Source organism: Phragmites australis, chromosome 5, assembly GCF_958298935.1.
Source record: "Phragmites australis chromosome 5, lpPhrAust1.1, whole genome shotgun sequence".
Taxonomy (NCBI): Eukaryota; Viridiplantae; Streptophyta; class Magnoliopsida; order Poales; family Poaceae; genus Phragmites; species Phragmites australis.
Genome location: NC_084925.1, coordinates 46,992,362 through 47,016,820, shown reverse-complemented (window position 1 = coordinate 47,016,820; position 24,459 = coordinate 46,992,362). Strand labels below are relative to the sequence as shown.

The 24,459-nt window shown below is 44.0% G+C and overlaps 4 protein-coding genes across 9 annotated transcripts; 2 read left to right on the top strand and 2 right to left on the bottom strand.

Annotated features, from left to right (window-relative positions):
* Positions 1-72: 72 nt before the first annotated feature.
* Positions 73-4,349, bottom strand: LOC133920171 (sucrose synthase 7-like). Of its 5 annotated transcripts, none has more exons than XM_062364876.1 (17): positions 4,213-4,349; positions 4,007-4,139; positions 3,717-3,871; positions 3,429-3,621; positions 3,224-3,342; positions 2,922-3,138; positions 2,734-2,829; positions 2,480-2,656; positions 2,271-2,387; positions 2,009-2,175; positions 1,695-1,919; positions 1,287-1,608; positions 955-1,199; positions 615-753; positions 427-506; positions 319-345; positions 74-245 (listed from the first exon to the last, which is right to left on the bottom strand). In XM_062364876.1, the coding sequence occupies exons 1-17, from the start codon at positions 4,311-4,313 to the stop codon at positions 197-199; spliced, it is 2,562 nt and encodes an 853-aa protein (XP_062220860.1). In that variant the 5' UTR covers positions 4,314-4,349; the 3' UTR covers positions 74-196. The 5 variants fall into 5 exon arrangements, with proteins under 5 accessions (XP_062220857.1, XP_062220860.1, XP_062220861.1 ...); XM_062364877.1 differs by having other exon boundaries at positions 319-342; XM_062364873.1 differs by having other exon boundaries at positions 73-245; positions 955-1,608.
* Positions 4,350-4,536: 187 nt separating this feature from the next.
* LOC133920175 (uncharacterized) lies at positions 4,537-7,405 on the top strand. The gene is made up of 6 exons (XM_062364884.1): positions 4,537-4,675; positions 4,864-5,357; positions 5,428-5,631; positions 5,881-5,964; positions 6,062-6,184; positions 6,310-7,405. Exons 2-6 carry the CDS (start codon positions 5,127-5,129, stop codon positions 6,448-6,450), a joined length of 783 nt encoding a protein of 260 aa, XP_062220868.1. The 5' UTR covers positions 4,537-4,675; positions 4,864-5,126; the 3' UTR covers positions 6,451-7,405.
* Positions 7,406-7,578: 173 nt separating this feature from the next.
* On the top strand, positions 7,579-11,108 carry LOC133920172 (uncharacterized). The gene is made up of 8 exons (XM_062364878.1): positions 7,579-8,712; positions 8,905-8,989; positions 9,816-9,912; positions 10,004-10,067; positions 10,150-10,206; positions 10,324-10,361; positions 10,481-10,562; positions 10,826-11,108. The coding sequence occupies exons 1-8, from the start codon at positions 7,681-7,683 to the stop codon at positions 10,913-10,915; spliced, it is 1,545 nt and encodes a 514-aa protein (XP_062220862.1). The 5' UTR covers positions 7,579-7,680; the 3' UTR covers positions 10,916-11,108.
* Positions 11,109-16,193: 5,085 nt separating this feature from the next.
* On the bottom strand, positions 16,194-20,493 carry LOC133920169 (zinc finger CCCH domain-containing protein 19-like). 2 transcript variants are annotated; one of them, XM_062364868.1, is made up of 4 exons: positions 20,048-20,493; positions 19,753-19,911; positions 18,490-18,600; positions 16,194-18,339 (listed from the first exon to the last, which is right to left on the bottom strand). In XM_062364868.1, the coding sequence occupies exons 1-4, from the start codon at positions 20,141-20,143 to the stop codon at positions 16,588-16,590; spliced, it is 2,118 nt and encodes a 705-aa protein (XP_062220852.1). In that variant the 5' UTR covers positions 20,144-20,493; the 3' UTR covers positions 16,194-16,587. The 2 variants fall into 2 exon arrangements, with proteins under 2 accessions (XP_062220852.1, XP_062220853.1); XM_062364869.1 differs by lacking the exon at positions 19,753-19,911 and having other exon boundaries at positions 20,048-20,490.
* Between the last annotated feature and the right edge of the window lie 3,966 nt (positions 20,494-24,459).

Sequence of the window (24,459 nt, the reverse complement as noted above, 5' to 3'; positions counted from 1 at the left end):
TTAGGGCACTTCGCAACTTTTGTCTCCATTTTTCTTTTTCGTAACACCAAACAATCTTCATTCTTGTTGCTCTCACAATCATGATGGACAGCCGCGCTTTTATATTTTTATTAACATCTCTACAAATCAATGACAGACACGAGGAAAGAAGGAAATACATTTCTCAGTCCAGCAAGCAAGCACAGCAGACATTCCTTCAAGCTGCATCCGTCGGGAGTACTGGTTCAAGTAAGCTGCTCGCAATCCTGCACGGACGCAGTATACCTCGTGGATTAATCTATCCTGTTTTGCTGTGTTTGCAGCATGAGAGGAGCTCACCTCTGAATCCTTGTCTGCGTCCTTCTGCTGCGCTCAAACAACAAACCGGTCAGTTAGTTGCTCCCCCGCTCTTTTTTCAGTAAATTTCTTAGGAGTGGGCACACTTGCCTTTCTTTTGGCCTTGGTATAATCCTATCAGGGACTGTGAGTTGCGCTGGTTGTTCTCCCAATTTCGGTACAGTCTTTGCCTGAAAATATTGAGAGGAAGAACATGCAGTTTTATATTCTTGAATACTTTTCCTTCAAAATAGATACTCTAGGTAGTAGTATTGCTCTTGTACCGGCCCTGAACTCACCAGCTTCCTAAACTGAAGGTTGCAAAACATCTGTAGGTAGCTCTGTTTGGCCACTCTCTCTTCTTTGTTCAGAGTCCTCCAGAAGCCATACATTGACCCCATGTTAAGAACTTTGGTTGCATAGATCTGCCATGTGTAGCTACAATCAAATAAAACACATTACACATGATTTATTTCTCAATAAAAACATAGTGTGCCACTCAGTGCTTTTATTATGGGACGAGTGTAAATCTGCCGAGTTCAGTTGTATTAATGAGTGCCAAATTCAAAAGTACAGATGAGTGCAGTGTTGCGGTGCAATTTTCCCTATTTAGCAGATTGGAGACGTGAGCACATTTACCATTCATAGATGCGCTGCAGTCCAGCAGTGGAAATTTTGTTCCAGTACGTGGGATCTTCCTTGCATTTCTGAAAGAAGTCAGCAATCTTGTCGCTTGCCTCCTTGCCATCAAGTGGATTGATATGGAAACCTGAAACCGCATTGACGATGATCTCTGCAGGGCCTCCCTGATTTGTTGCAAAGGTTGGCAACCCACAGTTCATTGCCTCGATGACGGTTAGTCCGAACGCTTCATAGAGTGCAGGCTGAAAGACATAGCATTCAATGACACGGTTAGCTTTGAGTTTTATGCTTAAGCTGCCAAGAGTACTTGTCTTAAGTTGGTCATGTACCTGAACAAAGGCTCCCTTGGTATCTGCTATGCAACGGTACAGTTCCCCGTTGCGCACACGGTCCGTCTGTGCTTTTATCCAACGGATCTGCCCCTTTAGCTGGTACATGTTAATCAGACTGTGCATCGTGTTTATCTCCTCAATCTCCTCCCTGTCCTTCGACTGCGAGGGGTCCAGGAGGCCTCCGACGACTACAAGGTTGACAAGGTCCCTGAGCCTCTTGTTCTGACCATACCATCCAACCAGCCCAGTGATGTTTTTCACCTTGTCGAGCCTTGCCATTGAAAATATGATTGGCTTGCTCCTGTCTTCTAAGTACCCTCTGGTTCAATCAAATCACGGTTCAGATTTGCCAGCAACACTGCCGAAATCAAAGGAAGCATGTATAATCTGAAGGTATGTACTTACATGTGCTCATCATTGTCCTCCTTGCTGTAGACTAACTCCTCGATCTGCGGGTGTAAGTCTGTCAGACGCTTCTGCTTTTGTGTAAATGGAAAGTAAACAGATTGATCAGCACCAGGGGCAGCAATGTTGAACTTGGGGTCAAAGACATTGATGCCTGTAGCGAAGCGGCAGAGCCCTGGCATTGTGAATGCATAATGGCTCTCATACTGGCCAGGCTTCTCTTTGCTGCATTTTGTCGTTGAATTTGTTTGATCATTAGCGCAACATTGCTAAGCCGCTGGGTAAGAAGATTATATGTTACCAAGTAAACTGACCTTCCAGCTATTTCTTGGTAGGTGCTAGCGATGATGAAGTCACTAGTGTTCATGGCAATCATATCAGCAGTAAATTGGCAGGAGAAATGATACTTTTGGTCCATTTCTCTCCACTTGACATCCGAATCCTCATACTTTGTCTTCTCAAGAGCATGTGCAATCGTTCCCTGTTAATTGACAAGGTTTTTGTAATGTGGTGTCAAGTTCGGTTGGTTCCAAAAGAACATTTTACATGATTATATTTTAGTGGCTCATTCTTCACCTGAGTGACTCCTAGTTTCCTTGACACAAGGGATGCTACTAAATTGCCATCAGTGTAGTTGCCGATGACCAAGTCCGGTTTGCCCTGCAATATATCGAGGATCTTGACAGAAGAATCCTGAAATTGTCAAGGTAGAAGAGTTAACTCCCAAGTTGTCAATGTGTTATTGGTACCAAAGAAAAAAAAAAGGAAATCCATAGCTGACAAACCTTCGCATATCTCTCTAGGTAAGGATAAATGTCGAACCGGGAGACCCACTGGCGAAGATCTTTCCCATCGTCAGTCTTGAATGGCACACGGAGGATGCTCGAGTGCTTTGTGTTTTCAATGGCTTCAAGCTCTACATTGCATTTGGTGCCCTTTGCTTCTGGTATGAGCCTTGTTAGCTGCAACATGAGTGACTGTTAGATGCTTTCTGGTATATGTATCTCTAGGATTCTAGTTTCATGACGGCGAGGTTTACCACAAGAATCTTAGGTGTGACATTCAGGCCCTGCTGCTTGATTCTTTGCAGTAGTTCCTCTTCGAGAGCTCTAACTTGGTCCAGAATGTAAACAACCTGTCGAGAAAGGGAGATCAAACTTGTTGGGTTCCTTTTCAAGCATGAACAACTGTGACTTCTGAGCCGTGGACCATTTGAGAGCAGCATACCTGACCGCCGGTATCTGGCATACCTAGGACCTTCTCTTGGCCGAAGTAACCATGGATGGAGAAGATCACGATGTTGAATACTGATGGTAACCTACTAAAGAATTTCTCCATGTTGATAGGATCCGGTGCTTGGAGCATCTGAGAGAGGCAGTTGAGTGTTTCTCTGCATGCTTCAGCAGTGTCACCCCATCCTTTCTCCAGTCCCCAGTCCTGAAACCTGCATCAGGGAACAGCGTATCAGATAGGTCGTGTTGATCCTATGTTTGTAAAGTTTTTTTTGTATGTATCAATCTGTCATTTACTTTTGTTCAAACTTTTGGTATGGTGTGTTCTTGTGCAGGCCACTGACAAAAACTTCAGCGAGAAGCAGTGCTGTCTGAAGCTTGTTAACAGTGTCGAGGGTGTCATTGATCATGAGTTTCTGCATGTTGGCGAGGAGAATAGAGTTTATTCCAATTAGCTACACTGAAAGATTGTGAATGAAGGATCAGCTGAAAATCTGCGTACCTCGCCACGATAGTTCAGTGCGAGCAAGTAGTCAAGCAGTGTTTTCATGTTGTGTGGCTTGTCGCTCAGTTTTGAAGACATGAATCTGGAGATAAACCGCATCCCATTTCCTATGGATGAAGGCAACGTGAGATGAGGCGTCGAGAGATCCAGGGCACCAAAATCGACTTCGAGTGAGTTGTCATCTTGTGCCCTGAAACGCAACATGAACAAGCAGTTACTTTTGCTGATTGTGTTTCTTTCTGCAGTCACGTGGCAACATATAAAGAGAGTATGATATGGAGTTACCATTTTTCATCGTACAAGGTCTCTTTGCACTTGAGGTAATCGGAGGGCGTGATTTGGTCGACGGACAGATGAGCAGAATGGACTTTGATGTACTCCCAGATGCCAGGACTCATCCTGACAGCAAACGCGACATATGGAGGAAGTGCCACTGCCTCCTGTGCACAACATAAAGTTCAGAATTGAAGCTAGCCTTCCCTTCCTTCCTTCCTTGTCAAAATTGTTTGAGAATAGCTAGGGAAAAAGCTGCAGAAGGAAATGAAAGAGAAAGAAAATAAAGGGAATTGGATGACCTGCGTGGAAGAAATGATGTAGCCAAGATAGCCTTGGGCAAGCTTGTCCTTGTGGAGTTTGCCATCCGTTGATTCGTGCAGCTCATCCATGAGCTGCTGGTTCTTGATGAGCCTCCTGCCCTGGGACACATACCTTGATTTGAAGGCCAAATCAATATCCATGGATGGAGAGATGTTGATTTGCAGATGCTAGCAGAGTTAGTTACCTGTGGAAGCACCTCTTCATCTGGTATCGGCTTTGGCGCAGCGCCTCGGGCATGATGTCGGCGATGCTGTCTGACCTCTTGAAGCCGGTCCCGGAGGCCATGGCACGGTGGATCAGCAGCCTTGAGGTCAGGAGAGAAGAGGAGAAGAGGAGAAGAGGAGAGGTGAACAAGGCTGATTGAAATGGTAGCTACGACCAGGAGGCAATGCCGGGTGGGGTGGCAATTTATATAAGAAGAAGAAGAGGAGGAGGAGAGAGGAGGCACAGTACAAAACAATGCAGCATGGATGATGCTTGGGAGAAGAGGAAGGAAAAATAATACTAGAATCAAAGCACATTGGTGGATGAGGAGGACAAGTTATGCTGTCTTCGTTTTTCTCCTCTCCTCTCTTTTCTTCTTTTGTCTGAAGAAACATGGGAGGGAGGGAAGGAAGGCATTCACTATTATATCTCCTATCCTCCAAGTAAGATTCTGACGTCCCTCTCTCTCTCTCCCTCCTTATATATTTAGCTGCATGCAAATGATTGATAGTTCTGGAGAATGAGAATAATAAATAAAAGTTAGATTTCATGGGTCCAGCCCAAGCAAGGAAGTTTCCTTTTGTTTTCAAGTCCCCTGACCTGACCTGATCTGATCTATCGATGGGTGCAGCCCAAGCAAGGAAGCCCAACTGGAGGCCCAGCCCAAGCAAGCAAGCCCAACTGGAGGCCCAGCCCAGCGCAACGGCTACCTTCCCTTGCCCCCACCCCACGAGATTCAAATAGGGTACCATTCCTCCTCCTCCTCCTCCGCCTTGCCCCCACCCCACGAGATTTCCATTGGAATCCAAATCCAAATCTCCTCTACCACCTCCGCCTCTAGGGCAAAGCATTTGGATCGGATCGGATCGCCTCTAGGACCGAGCTGGGGCGGGGATGGGATCCATGGCCGCGCAGCAGCTGGATGCTAGGGTTACGACGCTCCCCGGCGGCGCCGAGGAGTACATGCGCGACTCTATTCAGACCTCCCTCGGACTCCCCGTCTCCGACCACTCCCTCCGCCTCAAGCTCCTCGCTTCCGAGGACCAGCGCCGCCGCCTCCAGGACCACGTCTTCTCCCTCGAGGAGGACCTCCGCGCCGCCCACCGCCGAATCCAACTCCTCAAGGTCCGTTGATCCATTCAGTCATTCACCCTGCTTGGTTGGATCCGGCTCACGGAACAAATAAAATCCTCAGGCCGAGGCCGCCATGAACGCCGCCGGCCTGCGCCGCTGCGTCGAGGACAAGGAGACCATGGCCGCCGCCTACAACGACCTCTCCACTAAATGCGCCAAGGAATGCGCCCTCTACGAGCGCGACCTCGAGCGCGCCATGGAGTCCTGCGACGAGCTCGCCAGGGAGAACGAGGAATTGCGCGCACGCCTCCACCAAAACGCCAACGTCAGTACCCCCTTCCTCCGCTCAATTTTCCAATGCCTGCTGTGTTGTATCCTGATCTGCCAGTCGCGCCAGTGGTTTAAATTGATTTTAACGCTGTATTCAAACTTCAATATCCTTGAACAATATCTTATCTATGAATGAGTAATGCAATCTGGCAACCTTGAGATTATTTGATTTCCACCAGTGTTTACACTTGAATAGGATGCAGTTTCTTCATGTCTCAACTCTTGAACAATCGTGAATATGCAGTTGGCAGCATTGACGGCTCAAGTGCAAGACCTACACAAGGATAAGGAGGCCCTGAGGATGAATCTTGACAAAGCAGAGGAGGAGGTGAGATATTAAAGCAAGCAAGCAAGCTGGGTTAAAATGTCCTTCGCCTGCTGCTTCGTATTGGTCAAAATCAATGTTTGTTTTTGTTTCATTCAAGGTGAATACGCTGTGTGAGGACAATAGAATTCTTGACGAAGAGAACAAAAGGCTGCTGGGTTTGTTGGAGAAAGAGCGACAGCGCCGATCTGAGAGAAAGCAATCTGCCAGTACCTCCTCCAAGGTGAAATGAAATGAGGATCTTTGAGCTTAATTTGAAGGATGGCAGTCTGCCCATCATACTAGCAGCTTCAGATAGATTTTGCTGGCTCTTGTTGAATATTCATCTGCCTCATGATTTCCTTGCAGAATAAGCGCAAGTCGTCAACTTTGAAGGATGGCAGTCCAGTTGGTGGTCGGGCTATCGACTTTAGCGGTGCAGATTCATCAAGGCATCCACTGTCACCCTTGCCCCACAACTCTCCGGACTGCAGGGCGCACAAGAAATGAAAGTCAGCTGACATTTCCTTCCTTGTCTGCAACTGCTGATCTGATCTGGTCCTACAAACTTGGCTTTCTTTGTGGGTACAAGTGAACCTGAAATCTTCTTGTTTCTGTATCTGTTAGTATCATTTGGTCAGAAAATTATCTTCCTTCCCTAGGTTAAAATGTGTCCAACCAACGTATTGTTTGGTGCCCTTGTGGTTGTTCTTCAAGGGTGCTGGTCCGTTCGTCTGAAATGAAAGCCTCGGGTAGATGGTTTTTCCAAAGCATCTTTGATGATCTCCTTTGAGGAGAATCATCGACCTTGCAGGGAACGAAACAAAAGACGAAGAAAACAAAGGTTGGCCATCATTGGTGGGACAGGGTCCAACATACTCAACTATTGCTTCAGGGAGCTTCAGGTGTGATTTACTCATATTTCTTCATGGATGAATGAAACAAAACGAGTTTCTGAGATGCCGTACGAATCTAGAGCGCTCCCAAAGGTTGTTAAAATCGTGATACTGAATTGAATCGGATCGGACACGTTCAGGTAGGATCGCATTTTAGGATTATCGTAGAATCTAAGATCCTAACCGATTGTACATCTTCCTATCTTTTACTCCGGATACATTTCGAGAGAGAGGGAGGGGCATGATTGTTTATTTCGTCATTTGGAACCAAAATTGATTAATCTCGACTATATAAATCATGAGTTGTTTGTGCATCATGTCTTCTCCTATCATCCTCTCATATAATAAAACCTCTAAAATTTTATTAATTTAACCATTTTTGCTATCCAACCTCGTCCTTTAGCCTCTTCGCCTCGTTATCGTTACAAATATGAGACTCATCTGACTAATAAAAACAAATGAAGATATTAGAAGGAAAAATAGTGGATAATCTCATCATACTTTTTTACATCTCATCTGAAATCAATCTACAACATCATTTCTGACATATTTGTTCCACCACACTTATATGACTCGTCTATATTTCTATATCTTAAATTTGTACTTCATATTACCACGTTCAATATTTATATTTTCGTTATAACATATAGACACTTTGTAAATATCTATCTTATTCTTAATAGAACAAAAATATGATTTGATTATTCTTAATAGAACCAAAAATGTGATTTGATTTGATTCCCTGTCAGTTGGACTACCCCACCCGGAAAGCCCATCCAAATGGACTCCTCCAACCTCACCTCCCCTCCCTCTTTCCCCAACTCCCGCCCTCAAACCCTAGGTCATGGACGCCGCCGCCCACAAGCGCAAGCGCATCCAAGACGACGACGGGGAGTTCGACCTCTCCGCCCTCGAGGCTTCCGCCGCCGCCGACGCCGTCGAGGTGCTCGACCTCCGGGCGGCCAAGCGCCTGCTGCTCGCCTTCGAGCGCCGCCTGCGCGACAACCTCGAGGCGCGCATGAAGTACCCCGACGACCCCGCCCGCTTCGCCGACTCTGAGATCGCCCTCCACGCTGAGGTCGAGCGCCTCCGCCTCCTCGCCGGCGCCCCCGAGCTCTTCCCCGACCTCGTCCCCATCGGCCTCGCCCCCTCCCTCTCCTCCCTCCTCACCCACGACAATGCCGACCTCGCGGCAGCTGCCGCCTCCCTCCTCGCGGACCTCACCGACTCCGACGACCCATCTGACCTCGCCGGCGTCCAGGCCCTCGCTGACGCCCTCGTCGAGGCCAACGCGCTCGATCTCCTCGTCCACAACCTCTCCCGCTTCTCCGAGGCCGACCCCGACGAGGCAGAGGCCGTCCACCACACCCTCGCCGTCCTCGAGAACCTCCTCGACCTCCGCCCCCACCTCGCGGATGCCGTCTGCGACAAAACCAAGGTCCTCCGCTGGCTCCTCGCGCGCCTCAAGGCCCGCGAGTTTGACGCCAACAAGCAGTACGCCTCAGAGATCCTCGCCATCCTCCTGCAGAATAGCCCCGCCAACCAGAAGCGACTGGGCCAGATCAACGGAGTCGACGGCCTGCTGCAGGCCGTTGCTATGTACAAATCCAGGGACCCAAAGACCTCCGACGAGGAGGAGATGCTCGAGAACCTCTTCGACTGTCTCTGCTGCATCCTCATGCCCATGGAGAACAAGGAGAGGTTTGTCAAGGCAGAAGGCGTCGAGCTCATGATCATCATAATGAAGCAGAAGAAGCTGGCCTACAGCTCCGCCATCCGGACACTGGATTTTGCCATGACCAGGTTCCCGCCTGCATGCGAGCGCTTTGTTGATGTGCTCGGGCTTAAGACTGTTTTCGCAGCCCTCATGGGTAAGGCAAGTAAACGCTGCTCTTTTCCTTTCTTCTCCCTTCAGATGTTGTAGTATATTCATTTTTTTTGTGAAGCTATATATATCATGTAATAACAGACAACTGTTCCCAGACAACCTATTAGTGGGGCTAGTCATGTATATTTGTAGGCTTATCAATTTCAGGTGTTCCTAACCCAAACTCGCATGCCTTTTCAGATTCCCGTTAACAAGAAAAACAAGAAAGAGAGTTATCAGGAGGAGCTAGAAGAACGTATCATTTCATTGATTGCTTCATTGTTTGGTAAGCAGGCAAGCCCATTCCAGTATCAGTTACATATTTTCTTCTCTATGGCTGAATGTGTTTCTCCTGGTAAGTCTGCTTCTTAATTTGTTTCCCGTATATGAACCTGCCATCGAGGATCAACAGAAATATACTTATTTTTTTAATCCATAAGTACTCCACACAGTTGTCAGTTAAACTAATTTTCCAGGGGCAACTGTGGATGCAGCCTGTATATTTTACTCCAATCTTTGCTAGGTAATTGGTTAGAAAGCCGCTTTAGCTGTATTACCTATTGCTCCTAAATTCTGCTCGTAAGAGTTTCACATTTAATTGTATATTTGGACTTCCGCAATTCTTCTACGGTTTTCATCTACCTGCATACATGCAACAGTACTTCTGGGAAGACTGTCATCACACTTGCAGATTCAGTGGTTTCTCAAACAATTGCTAGCATGTCACAATTATGTTTGCATGTTCAATGGTTTCTCAAACAATTGGTAGAATGTCACACATGTGTTTGCATCAGAACTGGATAACAGGATAAGACCAACCCAGCATCTATTCTGACCATACTGTATTTGGTCCCTGTCCATAATCACCTGCTTTCTTTCTGTGGTTCAGTTGTTATAATTCTATGGTTGACTTCTCCTTTCTAAATACATTAATATATGTTAGTGATGGCATCTTCTTACATGTTAAAGGTTTTTGTATCCCCCTATCCGTGATAATAAATGTAGTTAGGTTTGCTGATTCTGCAGATATTGTCAGTGTGCAAAATATGTTGCGCACCCAAATTCATGACACCATCTTACTCATATGTTTGGTTATTTTCCACTTCTCTTAGGTGGTATCACCAAAGGCTCAAGAAGGATCAGGCTACTAGGAAAATTTGTTGAGAATGAATGCGAAAAGATAGACCGTCTGATGGAGTTTTACACAAGGTATGTCTGATTTGGAGAAAACTAAGAGAATTGGCTTTATTATTTCTGGTTACTTAATTTCCTGATTGCATGTTCTACTTGTTCTGTACAGGTATTCAGACAGAGTGAAAGAAGAGACTGAAAGACTTGATAGTCTTGATTTGGAAGATTTAGAGGTGCCTTTGATACTTTGTTGCCTTCATCATCTCCATTTTGAACAAACAATGAATTACTAGAAACACATTCCTATTCTTTTAGATGGACGATGATGAGCGGTACAACCGAAAACTTGAAGCTGGGCTCTACACACTACAGGTAATACCATACTGACATAATAATGTTGTACTCCTTATCTGATAGTTTTTCAACCTGTCTCGCTTTGGTTCTTGTTTACTTTTCCATGCGTCTGAACTAAGGTTTTGTATGTTTCAGTTAATTGCACTTATTCTGGGACATATCTTGCACTCTGGGTAAGTAGAGCTTGCATTTTTTGTTTTTGTTTTCCCTGTTACTTGGATTGCTGTACAGAGTTAGGAGGTTAGAGCAGAAGGCATTGCTGATCATTTTTGTCTGTACCACTAATTTTCAGGAATTCCCAGATGAGGACAAGAATAGAGTTGCTTCTTAGACAGAACAAACTGACAAAGCAGGATGTGAAGGATATACTTGAGGTATGCCATCATGCATTTGCTGTTTGAATTTGCTGATGACTTAGTTTGATTTATGGTACCGCCTTATAGTCTGGAGTCTTGAAACCGGTGTCGTAGTTGATGATTTATGTGTCTTGGTGACCCTGAGTGAGAGGTGGGCATTTAGATCTAGGCATTCATATTGCACGACAGAGGGAATCATCAAGAGAGTTGTTCAATTGGTGATGTACTTCATGTTTTAATTTTGATGGAACAATCTAGTTATCTTTTGGTTTCTGTGGCAGGAATATCATGACAACATTGGGGATTTGGATGGGCCTGAAGAGAAGGAAAGAGCGCAAGCGCGAACAAAGGAAATCTTAGGTGCATTGTGATCTTGATGAAATCATAGCTGGGGCATATATATAGGCCTGGAGTTGGTTTTACTTAGAAGAATCATCGTGTAAGATTCTAGTAGTTTGAATTCCCCGTCAGTGTGAATTTAGCAGAGTATTCATTTGCAAACTGGATCCCTTGTTGTATTATTATCTATTTTGGAGGGGAAAAGGAAAAAGAAAGTTGTTGGCAGTTTGTATTGTATTGTCGGCTGCGCTGCTGATAGTGTATTGTCTGATGCATTCGCTGATGGGTGCAAACCAAAGCAGCCGCAGTAGTAGTAGAGTAGAGTAGGAATGGAAGCCCTTCCCTAGCTGGAGGGCTGGAGGCTGTGAGGAATCTGGGCTCAACTCAAGTCGAGGCAGCGACTGGAGGACTCGCTCGGCTTGACCCCACCTCATGATGGTGATGATGCCATCGTCTCCGCGGCCGGGGCCCTCCAATGCCGCTGCTCCCCGGTGCCATCCTTTCTCCACCTTCGCTCCGGCTGACGAATTCAAGGATGGGTCTCCTTAGGAGGGCGCGCTTGTCTAGCACCGCAATGCCGTCACCCACCACCTCGAGTACGCCACCACCCTCAACCGCCTCGGCCTCGGGGACCTCCTCCCTTGGCTCTTGCGGCGGCAGCCGCCATGGGTATCCTCCTCTCCTTCACCAAGGGTGGCCATGTGGATGAGGCGGGGACTCCTGTTCTCGACCACCAGGTGCCATGGCCGCTTGCACCTAGATAGCATAATATGCATCGTCATCACCCTTGACTGCTTCAGGTTTCTACTTTCTATCCTGCAGCTTCTTTCCCTTTTACAGATTCCGTTTCATGTTTTTTCCCCTTACTTCTTCTTTCCTTTTTGGTGGTGGCTGTGTGCGTACGAGTTACGCAGCGACCGATGATAAAACGATAAGAACCAATACAACTTCCTTTATCGAAAAAAACCCTGCAGCTTCTTGCCAGCTCACTGCTCACTCTTCTTTTCTACTACTACTCTGTTATCTGCTAGTATTAGCCGTCTTCAAAATAAATTAATCTCAAGACACAGAACGAAAATTAGCTGCTGCCACTACTGTGCTGTGTTTGAATTGTCTTCTTCAATGAAATTAATAAGAGGTCAGGGAATTGCACAAACCATCATGTTTTGGAGCCATATTCCTATCACTTTGCACCATGTTTAAGGATCTCTTGCACCACGTTTTAGCCAAAGGATTCTTACTTTGAACTGCTGATAGTTGGTATACATAATTAGATAATAGCATAATTCGTTTCACGTTTTGTAATGGAATTTAAGACCCTCATCATCTCGAATATTTGATGTGTTATAGTTTCTTAACTTTTTTGGTTGAATACTACCTCAGGCCTTGTCTAGTGATATGTAACAACCCAAAAATCCTAAAACCAAGAAAATATAAACTTTTCTAAGGAAATAAAAGAATTTGCAAAGTTAAATAATCCGAAGAGTATAATATATATATATATATTCTGCAGGTATGCTCACTGTAGTTCATGTCTGCGCACACTCTACAAATTGTAACTTACAGTGTTTCAGGTTGTAACTCACAGTGTTAGCTTCTCATGTTGCAATTATGTATTTATGAATGTGAAGTTATAACTGATCTACCTAACAAGTTGTAACTCACAGTGTTTTAAGTTGTAACTGGGGATGTGTGCAATGCGAATAACAAGTTATCATTCACGATGTTAACTTCTCGTGTTGCAATTATGTATTTCTAGACGTGACGTTGTAACTGGTCTACCTAATAAGTTGTAACTCATAGTGTTTCGAGTTGTAACTGGGGGATGTGCGCAGTGCGAATAACAAGTTGTAACTCACAGTGTTAGCTACTCGTGTTGCAATTATGCATTTCTGGATATGAAGTTGTAACCGGTCTACCTAACAAGTTGTAACTCACAGTGTTTCGGATTGTAACTAGGGGATGTACGCAGTGCGAATAGCAACTGCGTATAGGCGCAGAATAGCCTCGCCGTGTGTGTGTATATATATATATATATTTGATTGCTTATTTATTTGAGCCTATATATATATGATATATAAACTGTATAAATATAAAAATACATGTATATATATATAATGGAAAAAAGAAAAGCTTCTGAGCTGAATGGACCAAAGCTCAACTCTCTCCTCCTCTCTTCTCTCTGTTTAGCCCAACTCCAGCCAGCCCAGCTCATCTGCTGGCCCAGCCCGCCACCCCTCCTCTCTTCTCTTTCTCTGCTTTAGCTCGCAGCAGCACTAGCTGGCACCACCACGCTGTCGACGTCATGTCCAAGCCGGAGAGCAAGCACCAACTACCCAAACGGATTCGCTAGGGCATCTAGAAGCTTAAGCCCGCGTCGGAATGGCCAAAGCCTGAGCCAAGTCCAAGATGAACACGTAAAGGAGACCGACGACCGTATGAAGTCCCGATCAAATTTGCGAGTTAGAGATAGATGTGATGTATAGATCAAAAAGGGAAAGATTCCAGAGCCTATATGCGAGCTTTTGCCCAAGAGATAGAGTCCCGAGCACGTTGGAATCCTCGGATTCGAGTTTGAGCCGTCGCCACCTCTCGTTTCAAATCTGAGTCAATTTGGAGATATGGTAGCCTCCCGCATATATATATGTGACCCTAGAGCCTCCCCAGACCATCCCACATCTTTTGCCCAAGTCGCCAAGAAGAAATCGACACTGGAGCCCTTCACCATCGAGCTCCGAAACTCCATGCCACAGTGCACCGTCACCCGCCTCTCTGGAGCTTCTGCGACGCCGACACATACCCTAGGTGAGTTCCCCGTGCTCTCCGAACATTTTTCGCAGCTCATCGGAGTAGATAGGTCACCAGAGCGCCGCCTTCTGTATCACTAGAATCAAGAGCCAAAGCATATGTGCCGTCGGATCTAGATTCGACGATGTAGATTAGAAACCTTTTATACCCTTTCGGTAGCCAATTCGAGTGCGACACGTGTTCAACATAATCCCAGTCAGTCGGTGCCACGTCATCAGGCCTGGTCACCTGACCACATCAGCGCTTTTGCTTACATGTCACACCGCGTCAACGCTGGCAGCCGAATCAGCTTTTTTCTTTTCTTTTGTTTGTTTTAATTGTTTTACTGACATCATAATTAGTAAATATTATGTAATAAATAGTTTTTAATAGAAAAATAATTCTGATTTTTTAATAATTAGTAAATTAATTTCTAAAAATGTTAATAATGTTTTATAGGTTTATTTAATTCTATTTAATAGTTTTAAATAGTTCTATAATTCAAATAAATGCTAGAAAATCCAGAAGAATCCTAGAAAATTATAGATGGCTTTAGAAAATTCTAGAAAATTTCTAGCATCATAATTTCATCTATAGATAATCTTTCTAGTCATGTTTTAATCTTAGAAAATCATAACTTGTCAATCATAGCTCTGTTTTGACCCGTTATTTTGTTGGATTGTCTAGAATAGTGTAATCTTTTGAGTGATGATGTTTGTTGTATGTTGTGGTTCTTTTTGGATCTTGGTGTTTCTACGTTGTTGCTTTTTCGCGTATGTTCGAGTAGACGCCAACGTTCAGGAGGAGCTAGAAGGTTTGTGCAGGATCAGGATTTTGGAAACCCAACTAAGTTCACTGAAGGTAAGTTGTGCTCTTGATTATTTTTATCCCAATTTTATAAATATTTATTTTATAAATATGCATGTTAATAATTTATTAGGAATCCCAAGAGTTAGGCTTTACTTAGTTTTTCTCTTATCATTCTTGTTGCCATACTATAAGTTTAGGTTATGGATGGGTAGATGATGCTTAGCCTTGCTTTGAGATGATAATAATGATAATTGTACTACGAACTTGATAATGGTTCTATGCAACTATAATAAAATATGATAGAATAATTTTTGTAGTAATATAGTATAGGGATTTTAGTATGTGGTATGATGAGATGTATGGTTGAAAAAAAATATTAGTCTTGCTCAAATCTAAGGATCGGTTCATAAGGTGACCTTTCGATATTTACAGTATAACCATAAATCTGGTATGAGACGGACCTAGCTAAGTAATTTTCTTACTCTTAGCATAGTGTAGACCAGGTAGAAGAGTGATGAATTGACGATGTCTTAGGATTCGAAAGGCGTAAGAGGGGGCTTCCGTTGTTACGGTGGAATCACGTGATAGTGAAACCTTAGTGGGTAGACACGTGCTGAGAGGGGTATTGTAAAGGTTTTGTAGTGGATTCCTAGCACACACCTCGGTAGTGTGTAAGAGTTTTCCGTCGATCAACGAATGCTTGATAAAATGGGATGAAACGTCTTATGAATAAAGTACAACCTTTGTAAAGTTAACACTAAATATTCAGCCATGCTCACGGTTATGAGCGGCACTGAAACCTACTATGATTATAACTTGATATTTTATTTAATTGGGTCAACTATGATGGTGGGAATCATAGTTGAGGATGATCAATCGTAGTAGTAGGAACTATGATTGAGGGTTCAAACTTAGTGGATGAAACTTTGGGTTAAGGTGTTGATTAGTTGGTTGAGTCAAGATGGAAGGAATCTTTAGGTGTGTTGTTATTCACTTAATTATTATTGTTTTTTAAATATTTTTACTTAAATGCCGATTATGCAAGAGAGCCATATTAGCTTTATTCTTGTCAAGCCTTTATATGCATAATGTTTCCTTCACAACTTGTTAAGTACGATAAGTGTTCACTCTTGTTATCACCAAACACTCAGTTGGATAAGATATAGAGGAGTACGCTGAAGATGGATTGTTCTAAAATGCTTTCTTCTTTAATGATACCTATGAAAGAGTCGTAAAGAATTATAGTTTATTTAGTTCCGCTGCAGAGTTTAATTGATTTTTTATCCTCGAATGTCACTTTTGTAAGACGGTTTATTCGATCAAGTTTGAATATTATAATAATTATTTTTAATAAAATCATTATGTATTTAGATTAATTCTTGAGTTCAGCACATATATAAGATTAGTTTGTTTCTTGACCCGCTCTGGACATAGGTGGATCCGTACAACGTCCAGTATTGTATTGTTAGGCTATGGATAGATCCGTACAACGTCATATACCTCTGATTGAAGACATGAGTCGTTTTAGTTCAAGACTATATATGATATGAGACACCAGTTGGATCTTGGTTATGGGAAGACACCAGTTGGATTCGATCTAAGGATCTGGGACTTGTACAACAAGTAAACAACGATCTCGTATCAGCCGTACACTTGACCTGAAATATCAAAATCTAAAATATAGGAATGGAAGATAAAATCTGGAGGCAAGAGTCCTCCATAATGTATGCTCTACCAGCAAACTGTAGACCTGTTGTCACCTTCTAAAGAATAAGTAGAAGTACAGTATGTAATCTGTTAGGTCATCTCAATTCTCAACTAATAATACAACACAACATATGTAGGAGAGAGTACACGCAGATTTGAATACAGGTCACTCCTTGTGCTTGGTTGTTACAACTAGCTCTCCGATGAGCTCATTTTCGCTTCCATTCGACCAATGTTCTCCCAACTTTATTAGCCTGAGTCTTTTGCGCAGTGAACAAAAAGTATCTGGCGCTAAAAGAGATAAATACAGTTGAAGATCTTCGGAGAACCACAAACAACTCTTACTTCAGCCATACACTTGGGTGCGCCATAGTGATGGCGCACACCCTGCTCATTTGCTTCAGGAGATCATCACGCCCACTTTTCGCGCAAAGTCATCGTCATCCTCCGGATCATCATCATCTTCGTACTCCTGGTAGTCGTTATCCTCCTCGGCGTTGAGGTCAGCCGCCTCATAGTCACAGTCTTCTGCTGCCTCAACATCTTGATGCTCCTCCAGCTCTTTACCTGTATCTTCAGCGGCATTGTCGTCAACAGGTGAGAGGCTATCGTCGTACGCCACATCGTCTTCAGGATAGAAGGCGGCTTCTTCTTCTTCTTCATTGCCCTCCGTGTTCACATCAACCGTGTCGCTCTCAATGATTTGGAACTTATTCTGAGATTCTTCCACTCCTACAGTGTCTTCTTCCTGTATGCTGCCAGAATGGGCAGCATTTTCAGAAGTCGCCTCTCTTTTTCTCTTCAATATGACACCTAGCGGTTTTGGACCTTGAAATGGAACAGGCTCAGAGGAGGCCCTGCTGGCAACTATTTCTGAAGTCATACGAGCTGGTCCTGCAGAAGAGCCAGCACTCTTGATGGAATCTTCTCCTGAACTGGCAACAACCTTCTTTGCTTTCAACTCTGCAAGGCTCTTTGGACCAGCAAAGTTCAGTGATCCAGCATCTTCAACACCACTCACTTTTGCCACGGTACTTTTTGCGTTACCAGGGATATCCTCGTTTGATCTAGCCTTTAGCCTTTCATGAAGCTTCCCTCGAAGGTCTGTGTGTTTTGGTGGCGACAATCTGGCTCTTGGCCCTCTATCGCTCTCTTTCTCTGAGTGTGAGCCAAGTCTATCAAATGACGTCTCCCCAGGAAGTTTTATTCTACCATGCAATCGAGATCGTGAGACACCGTCATGGGCAGCCTGCTCTTCACCTCGCCAATGATGATGGTTGTGGCATTCATCCTCAAGATATGCATCATGCCTATCAGGTACCTGCGTTGATCTTGGTTCATTGAGCCTTCTTTGCTTCAGTAGCCTGTGGCGCAAATCCGAGCTGCCTGCATTTGCAGGCACAGGCTCGCTCTGAGAAATCCTTCTCTCTGACAACAAGCTATCAACTGAACTTCTGTATGACCTTTCTGATTCATAGCTACCATGTTTTTGCCTCATCATCCCAGTGTGATGCTCCCCATTACTATGATGGTAACCGTTATGGTTTCCCTTGAATGACTGTTCAGAGTCATCATCGACACAGCCAACAAGAACACCAGAACCAGCAGAACGCTCCCTCACAAATTCGCCAACCTCCATACCATTCTCAGGTAAGTCATCTTCGACTGAAGAGTGAGATTTGTGATGCTTTGCCGTACCAGACTGCACATAAGAATTATCGTGATTCTGGTAATTTCTTAATGACTGATCAACCCTGCTTGCAAGATTTTGCTTCTGAGCTGGTTTGCCATCATGAGCGCTGGAATTTGACTTATCAAATATTCCTAAAGGCGTATTCTGTTGGGTCGAAGAGTTTGGTTTTGTCCACGAGTTCTTTAACTGAGGATTAGGCTGCAAAGCAGGAGTAAAAACATTTGCCGTCAGCTGTGGAACAGGATTTCCAGCAGCCTGTGGCACATGCAAGAAGGCACACTTGTCCCCTTTTGCACACATGCCTTTCTGAAAGTAATAACATGGAACACCCTGCTTGGCTGTGCCTGTGCCACTGGCAGGAGTATATCCATGGGCTTGAGCTGGCACAGGAACTTGTGGTGCAGACTGTTGAGCTGCTGCCCGTGGAGTTGTTGGTGCTCCAAGGAGGCTGTCCAGTGGCTGAAAGATAAAGCAGGCTTATTAATTAACAAGAACAAGGCTGTTACACAAACTTCTATAGCTTCGTACAATGTTTGACTGCCACTGAGGCACTAACTGGTTAGAATTGCAGTAATTTCAATTCAAGACCAATAGAGGGGGAGGGAGTACCGGGTGCCTAAACGAACATTTGGGATTCACACAGTTGCCACTAAACCAATACCAACAGTCCCTTGGATTCATCCTGGCAGCATCACTATGACGGTACTCACATTCACTTCCCTGCATGCAGGAGAAACAACATGTTAGTATAATTCAGATAAGGGGATTGCATTTTGAAGAAACCAAGCATCCATCTATCATAAGAACCTGAAGAAAGGTCATTATGTCTCCATCAGATTTCCCACAATACCTTATTCAGCTCTGATTTTGCTACTACTGCACTACTACAGTATTTGTGGCCTACTTTGTTTAGCGGAGATGAGATGGTGCCCCTAGTGGCATGTGGGACAGGGATTTGAGGAATGCTGAAATGAAGATTGATTTAAATGCAGGCATGATGGATATTAGCCGGATAATAGGCACTACCATATTTACTAACTTAGAAGTATAGCTATCGAAGTTTTAGTGCCCTAAAGTGCCTCAATATTTGGTGTATCTAGTATTATGCTCTCTAAACCTAGAGATTCCACTGCCATGCAACTAGAAAACAAGCTGCTATCTTTGCAGTATTCCTGTAACAAAGCTGGAATGTTGAAACGATGTAGTGAGGAATGATTCTGTTTCCCTCAATGTACTGAAGACATCCTGCTATTATAAACTCCAGGAAAGCTCCATTGGGGCATGACAACACGCGAAAGATGCACAAGACGCCCAATTTGCAATCCAAAAGGGCAAAAAAGAGGCTTCCCGTAGCGAATCATCTAAATCATAGGAAAAATCATTCTATATTCATATGTTTAGCCTAAAGTACATAACTGGTGTTCTTCCCTAGTTCTTGCAAAGCCACCTAATCAAGCGTTTCTGTTTTTCTTTTCATTGCATCGAGCTATGCCGAGTAAGAGATCCCGGCACCAACCGGACCTAGGACGGTATCGTGATTCACAATTGAAAAACAAGCAAACATTTGACATTTTAAATGCTAACCTAATAATCATATATAAGCATTCTGGAGAGTGGAGAAGGCTAATATGATATCATGGCACCCATCTGGAGGAGGCTAAAAATCACAGTGACCAAACAGATCTAGCTAGATAAATCAGTATATACGCATCTATTTTTTGTTTACAAATACATGAAGCAACGCCTCCCTCCCTCCCTCCGCAGAAGTAGAAGTAAATTGAAATGAAGCCTCGCTCGAAGTTGCGCGCTCCCTAGAAGCTGGAGTGCCAGTAAAAAAAGAAGAAGCTGGAGGGAATCAGAACGATTAGTTACAGTACATTCCCGGACGAACAGAAGGGGAACCCGAGAAGATTGAAGCGATCCAGATCGTTGAGGCTTGGGCCACATGTATATATACCATGAACCGAAATTAAAATCGCATCGGGCGACAGACAGTGGACGAAACGTGAAATCGGAAGCAGATCGCCGCATCTGGGCGCGCAAGCATATCCAAGAAAGCAAGAAGAATCCAAGAAAGAAAACATCGCAGTAAGTCAGTAGATAGTGACTAGAAGAATGAGCAAAGCAGTCGCGGAGAAGGAGAAAAGGGGAGGAGGAGAGTAAGTACCTTCTTGCAGGTCAACGGGGAGGCGAGGAAGTAGATGCAGTCGGTGCTCCGGCGGCGGCGCGCCTCGTCCTCGTCCGGCCGCGCTGCGAGCTCCATAGCTGGGCGTAGGGCGTAGCAGAATCGAAGAGATAGCAGCGGTGGATGGAGATTGAGGTAGCAGCCGAAGCAGCAGCGAGGAGAGACTCGAAAGGGAACGGATGGCAGAGCAGAGGCTGGGATGATGGGTTAGCGAAATTTCATTAAGTATATTTTTGGCTGGGGTCTGTGGACTGTGAGTCTGAGCTGCTGCTGCTTCTCAGCTCTCAGCTCAAGTGGGACTGTGGGTGGGAGAGAGAGGCCGAGGAGGTGCTGGCATGGATTCCCGATTTGCCATACCACGTGAGAGCAAGCAGCAGCAGTAGATCTGCCTGCATCTCTGCAGTCTTCTCTGCATTCTGCACCCTCTCTCTCTCTCTCTCTCTCTCTCTCTCTCTCTCTCTCTCTACCTGCTGGCTAGCTAACGGTCTGGATGTACCCAGCCTCGGAGTGATTGAGGGCCACCCCACCAGATGCCATGCATGCCTCAAATTTTTTGATTTCGTTTCAGTTCCATGCAGCAAAAAATTGGGAGAAATTAGCAAGTAGACTCATCATTTGTGTTGTGCTCTTCATTTTGTTTCATATATCTATCATGCACACAAGACAAACACAGGGTTCATCAAATATTGCACATGCACACATAACACTCCCTGAGTGAGAGACCTCTAGGGGAGGGAGGCCTCGACCTAGCAAAGCAATCGGGATTGGGAGATAGAGAGACACAGCCTCAGTTTGGGAAGGAAGACAAGCCCCAGAGGAATAGGCTACAAGAAGAACAAGTGGGGTTTCTGATTCAATTCCTCCTACTCCTTGGGATTTTTTTTTAATTTTTTAAATCCAAAATTATAAATATATATGTTTGTTTTAAAATTTTACAACTCTATACTCATGTCGCATGTTGGAATGACGATATGACCTATCGCCCGTTAAAAGGGTGACATCCTAACGGGCCACATGTAGTTTAATTTATTTAATTTAAAATGGAAATAGGAATGATTATGAAATACAAATTTTTTATTTTTTTAATTATTGTGAATCCATTCCAGAGATATTTTTAAAAGTGGATTAATCCGACGAGGAGAGTAGAAGCCGGCAATTTGCTTTGCAAAGATAAACATCTATGATTAATATAAAATTTGCGATACATGGTTGTAAATATTGCAATGCCAAGAATAGAACATGGATTCTACTGCATGGGCCAGAGATACTTGCCCCTTCTATCACGTGCCGCTTCACGCTCCTCTTCTTCATGGCAACGCAGGAGAGCTTGACACCTCTGAAGTAGTTACTCACGCCTCTAAAATTTGGCCTCCACCTCCTTAAAATATCCTCCTGTAGGCGGTGTTCCTCCTCTCACCTTTAAAGGTCCTCAGCATGCTGCTTGTGTTCCTGTTCTTGCCGCTAACATTCTTGTTGCCACTCATGACGTGCCTCTTGCCTCTGTCGTGCTTTCACCATCCTGATCTCGTACTCCCGTTCGGTTTTGGCCTCTTCGATTCAACCCCATTGAACGATGGTCTCACAACGTCGATCCATTCTTTGAAACGACAAGGCTGTGGTTGATAAAGGATAAAGGTATTGTTATGAGTATAGTTCGCAATATGGACCCAAAGAACGTCTTAACAAATGACCCAGTCCTCCTCCTCAATTCTGGAGGATCCAGTGGGAGGCTACCTAGAGCAATAGGAATGTTCTCATGTTCCTTCACTAGCCTCTATGCACGCTCTTCTGTTTGCTTCGTGGTCAGCTCATCTAGCCTTTTCCATTAGAGGTTGAACTTACGTTGCTGATTCTGACTACACAATCTCTTAACATAGTTCATCAAGTTCTTGTTCTTGAACTACTTGAAGAAGTTAGCACCCAAATGTTGCATGCACCACTCGCTCTTCAAATCTTGCCAGATGGGTCCGACTTGGCATTCAAATGAACCATTCTGCAAGTCGAGGATTGCACTCAAAATCCTTGTATGTCGATCATGTATAAGGCAAACATTCGACTGATTCCCCACAACAAAACTCCGACGCGGTCCAAGAACCAATACCAGCTATCTGAGTTCTCACTCTCGACAAAGGCGAAGGCCCTTGATAATAATTGGTTGTTTCCATCAACTCTAATTGCAGTGAGTATCTAACCCATGTACTTGTTAGTAAGGAAGATCCCATCGATGCAAAGGATAGGACAACAATGCTGGAAAGATCGAATACATGCTTCGAAGGCAAAACATATGCACTGCAGGACCAACTTACCATGTTCCTTCACCAACCGATAGTGTGCGGTGTCAATGTAAGTTCCAAGGTTCCTCTGAGCAATGGTGCGAAGCAACCATGGGAGATTATTGTACGATGCTTCGTATATCTTGAACCTCATCTCAATTTCCTTTCTCTTCACCCTCCGCCTTGTCGTAGCTAATAGTGTACTGATTTACTCCTCAATTGCCCTGATTATGGATATGGGTTCAAAGTTCAGATTGTTCACAATATGAACATACATGATGTTGACAACGAAACTTGATGATAGGTACATGTGGTGCTTCTTCAGTTTGTCCAACTAACAAATGTGGTCCACAACTATCGAGACCTCACAATATTTAAAACATACTTTCCATTAAAGGTATGCACCCACCATAGGCAACCCTCATTCACACACTTCACATCATACTTTTTCCTGTTGGACTTCACAACAATGTACTACCTCTAAAGAGATATCGCCCATTGAACAACAACAACAACATCCTTGACAACCTGGATGCTAGGGTACCTAGCCCCCTGGCACACCTTTTTCTGATTGTACTCCCACGACATATGATAACCTTCATTCACCACTACGTTCGCAAAAGCAAGATTATTCCAGTCCGTAGGGACATAAACATCATCCTCATCATCCAAGGATGTCATCCTCAGGAGCTTCCTCGTCCTCCTAATTCTCTCGCTTCATCTGTTCAATTAGATCATGGATGAGTTCCCCCTTGTCTGTCTCACCTATTGGTTCTGTCAGATCGGCCAAGGATTGCCCAACATCCGGTTCTTCCATCTCGTGTACCACTATTTTGACATTATCCTCTACATTACCTACAGCCTGCAGCTCCCTCCATGTACCTCCATTGCACAAACAACATAGGTGACCAACTTCCCTCAGTTGCCCGCTCCAGGTACCTCCTCCAAACCGAGATATCAGTTATCTGAAAGACATACCAGTAAACACCTTCACTTCTACGGTCCACTATAACGCTAACGGTCGACTCTTATTGCTTAGGATCTATTCTGAAACTCTACATTAACCAGCCATACAATGCCATAAAAATATTTCAATTGGTCTAGCTATACCCTTATCCGAGTCAAACCTCCACAGATCCACCTCTTGCGGACCATAAACAATATCCCCTTCTCCATAAATTTTTTTGAAATACCACTTATCCGATATACCTGCTCAGGATCAATAAAAAAAATATTATTATTTTAGCTTACAACAACTATATGGGCTAGATCTACAATAACATAACATAGTAAAATAAACAACTTATGTTGCTAAAAAACCTAAATATAATAGTTGCTCTAAAAACCTAGATCTAATAATAGTTGAACTATCTTAAAAAAATCTAGGTCTAATGTCACTAAATCCTAGATCTAATGTCTAACATATGTACAAAACTAGATCTGATGGCTAATCTAATTGATTTGTAAAAAAGTACTAAAGTTATGCTATTTACCTCCAATACTCATGAATTCTAATAGGGCTTCGCCACTCTCCTCTCCCTCCCCTCCCATCCCCTTCCTTCTTTCTGCGCTAGTGGAAAACGAGTGAAAACGAGCACTATGCTTGGTGGGAGAACTGACACCCCTTAAATAGGAAAACATGTCACCCTTCAGACATGTCACACTTTCAATAGATGACATGTAGGTGGCATCCGATCGATATGGATAACATCGTAGCCTCATTGCCCAATCCAAGACCGCTGACACCACATGTCGCTTATTGAAAGGGCAACAATTCCAACAAACGACCGGAGTATATAATTACAAATTTTCAAAACAAACACATATATTTGCAATTTTGTATTTAAAAAATATATATATACATCGCTCCATGGATGCTTGCAGCTGGGCCAAGCCCAAGCCCATACACAACTGAGCCTGCTATGTATGTATAGTGTAGTTCTAAACAAGGTGCCATCACAATAGAATAGAATACGGTTGAGGCCTGACAAGATAATCTGGAAGGAACAAGGGTACACCATGGAAGAAAGAAAGCAGACTTTTCTCTTCCAACTATCTCTTTAGCCAGCATTTCCACACTGATAATGACACTTCCAAACCTTTTCCATCTGCCCCCACGGT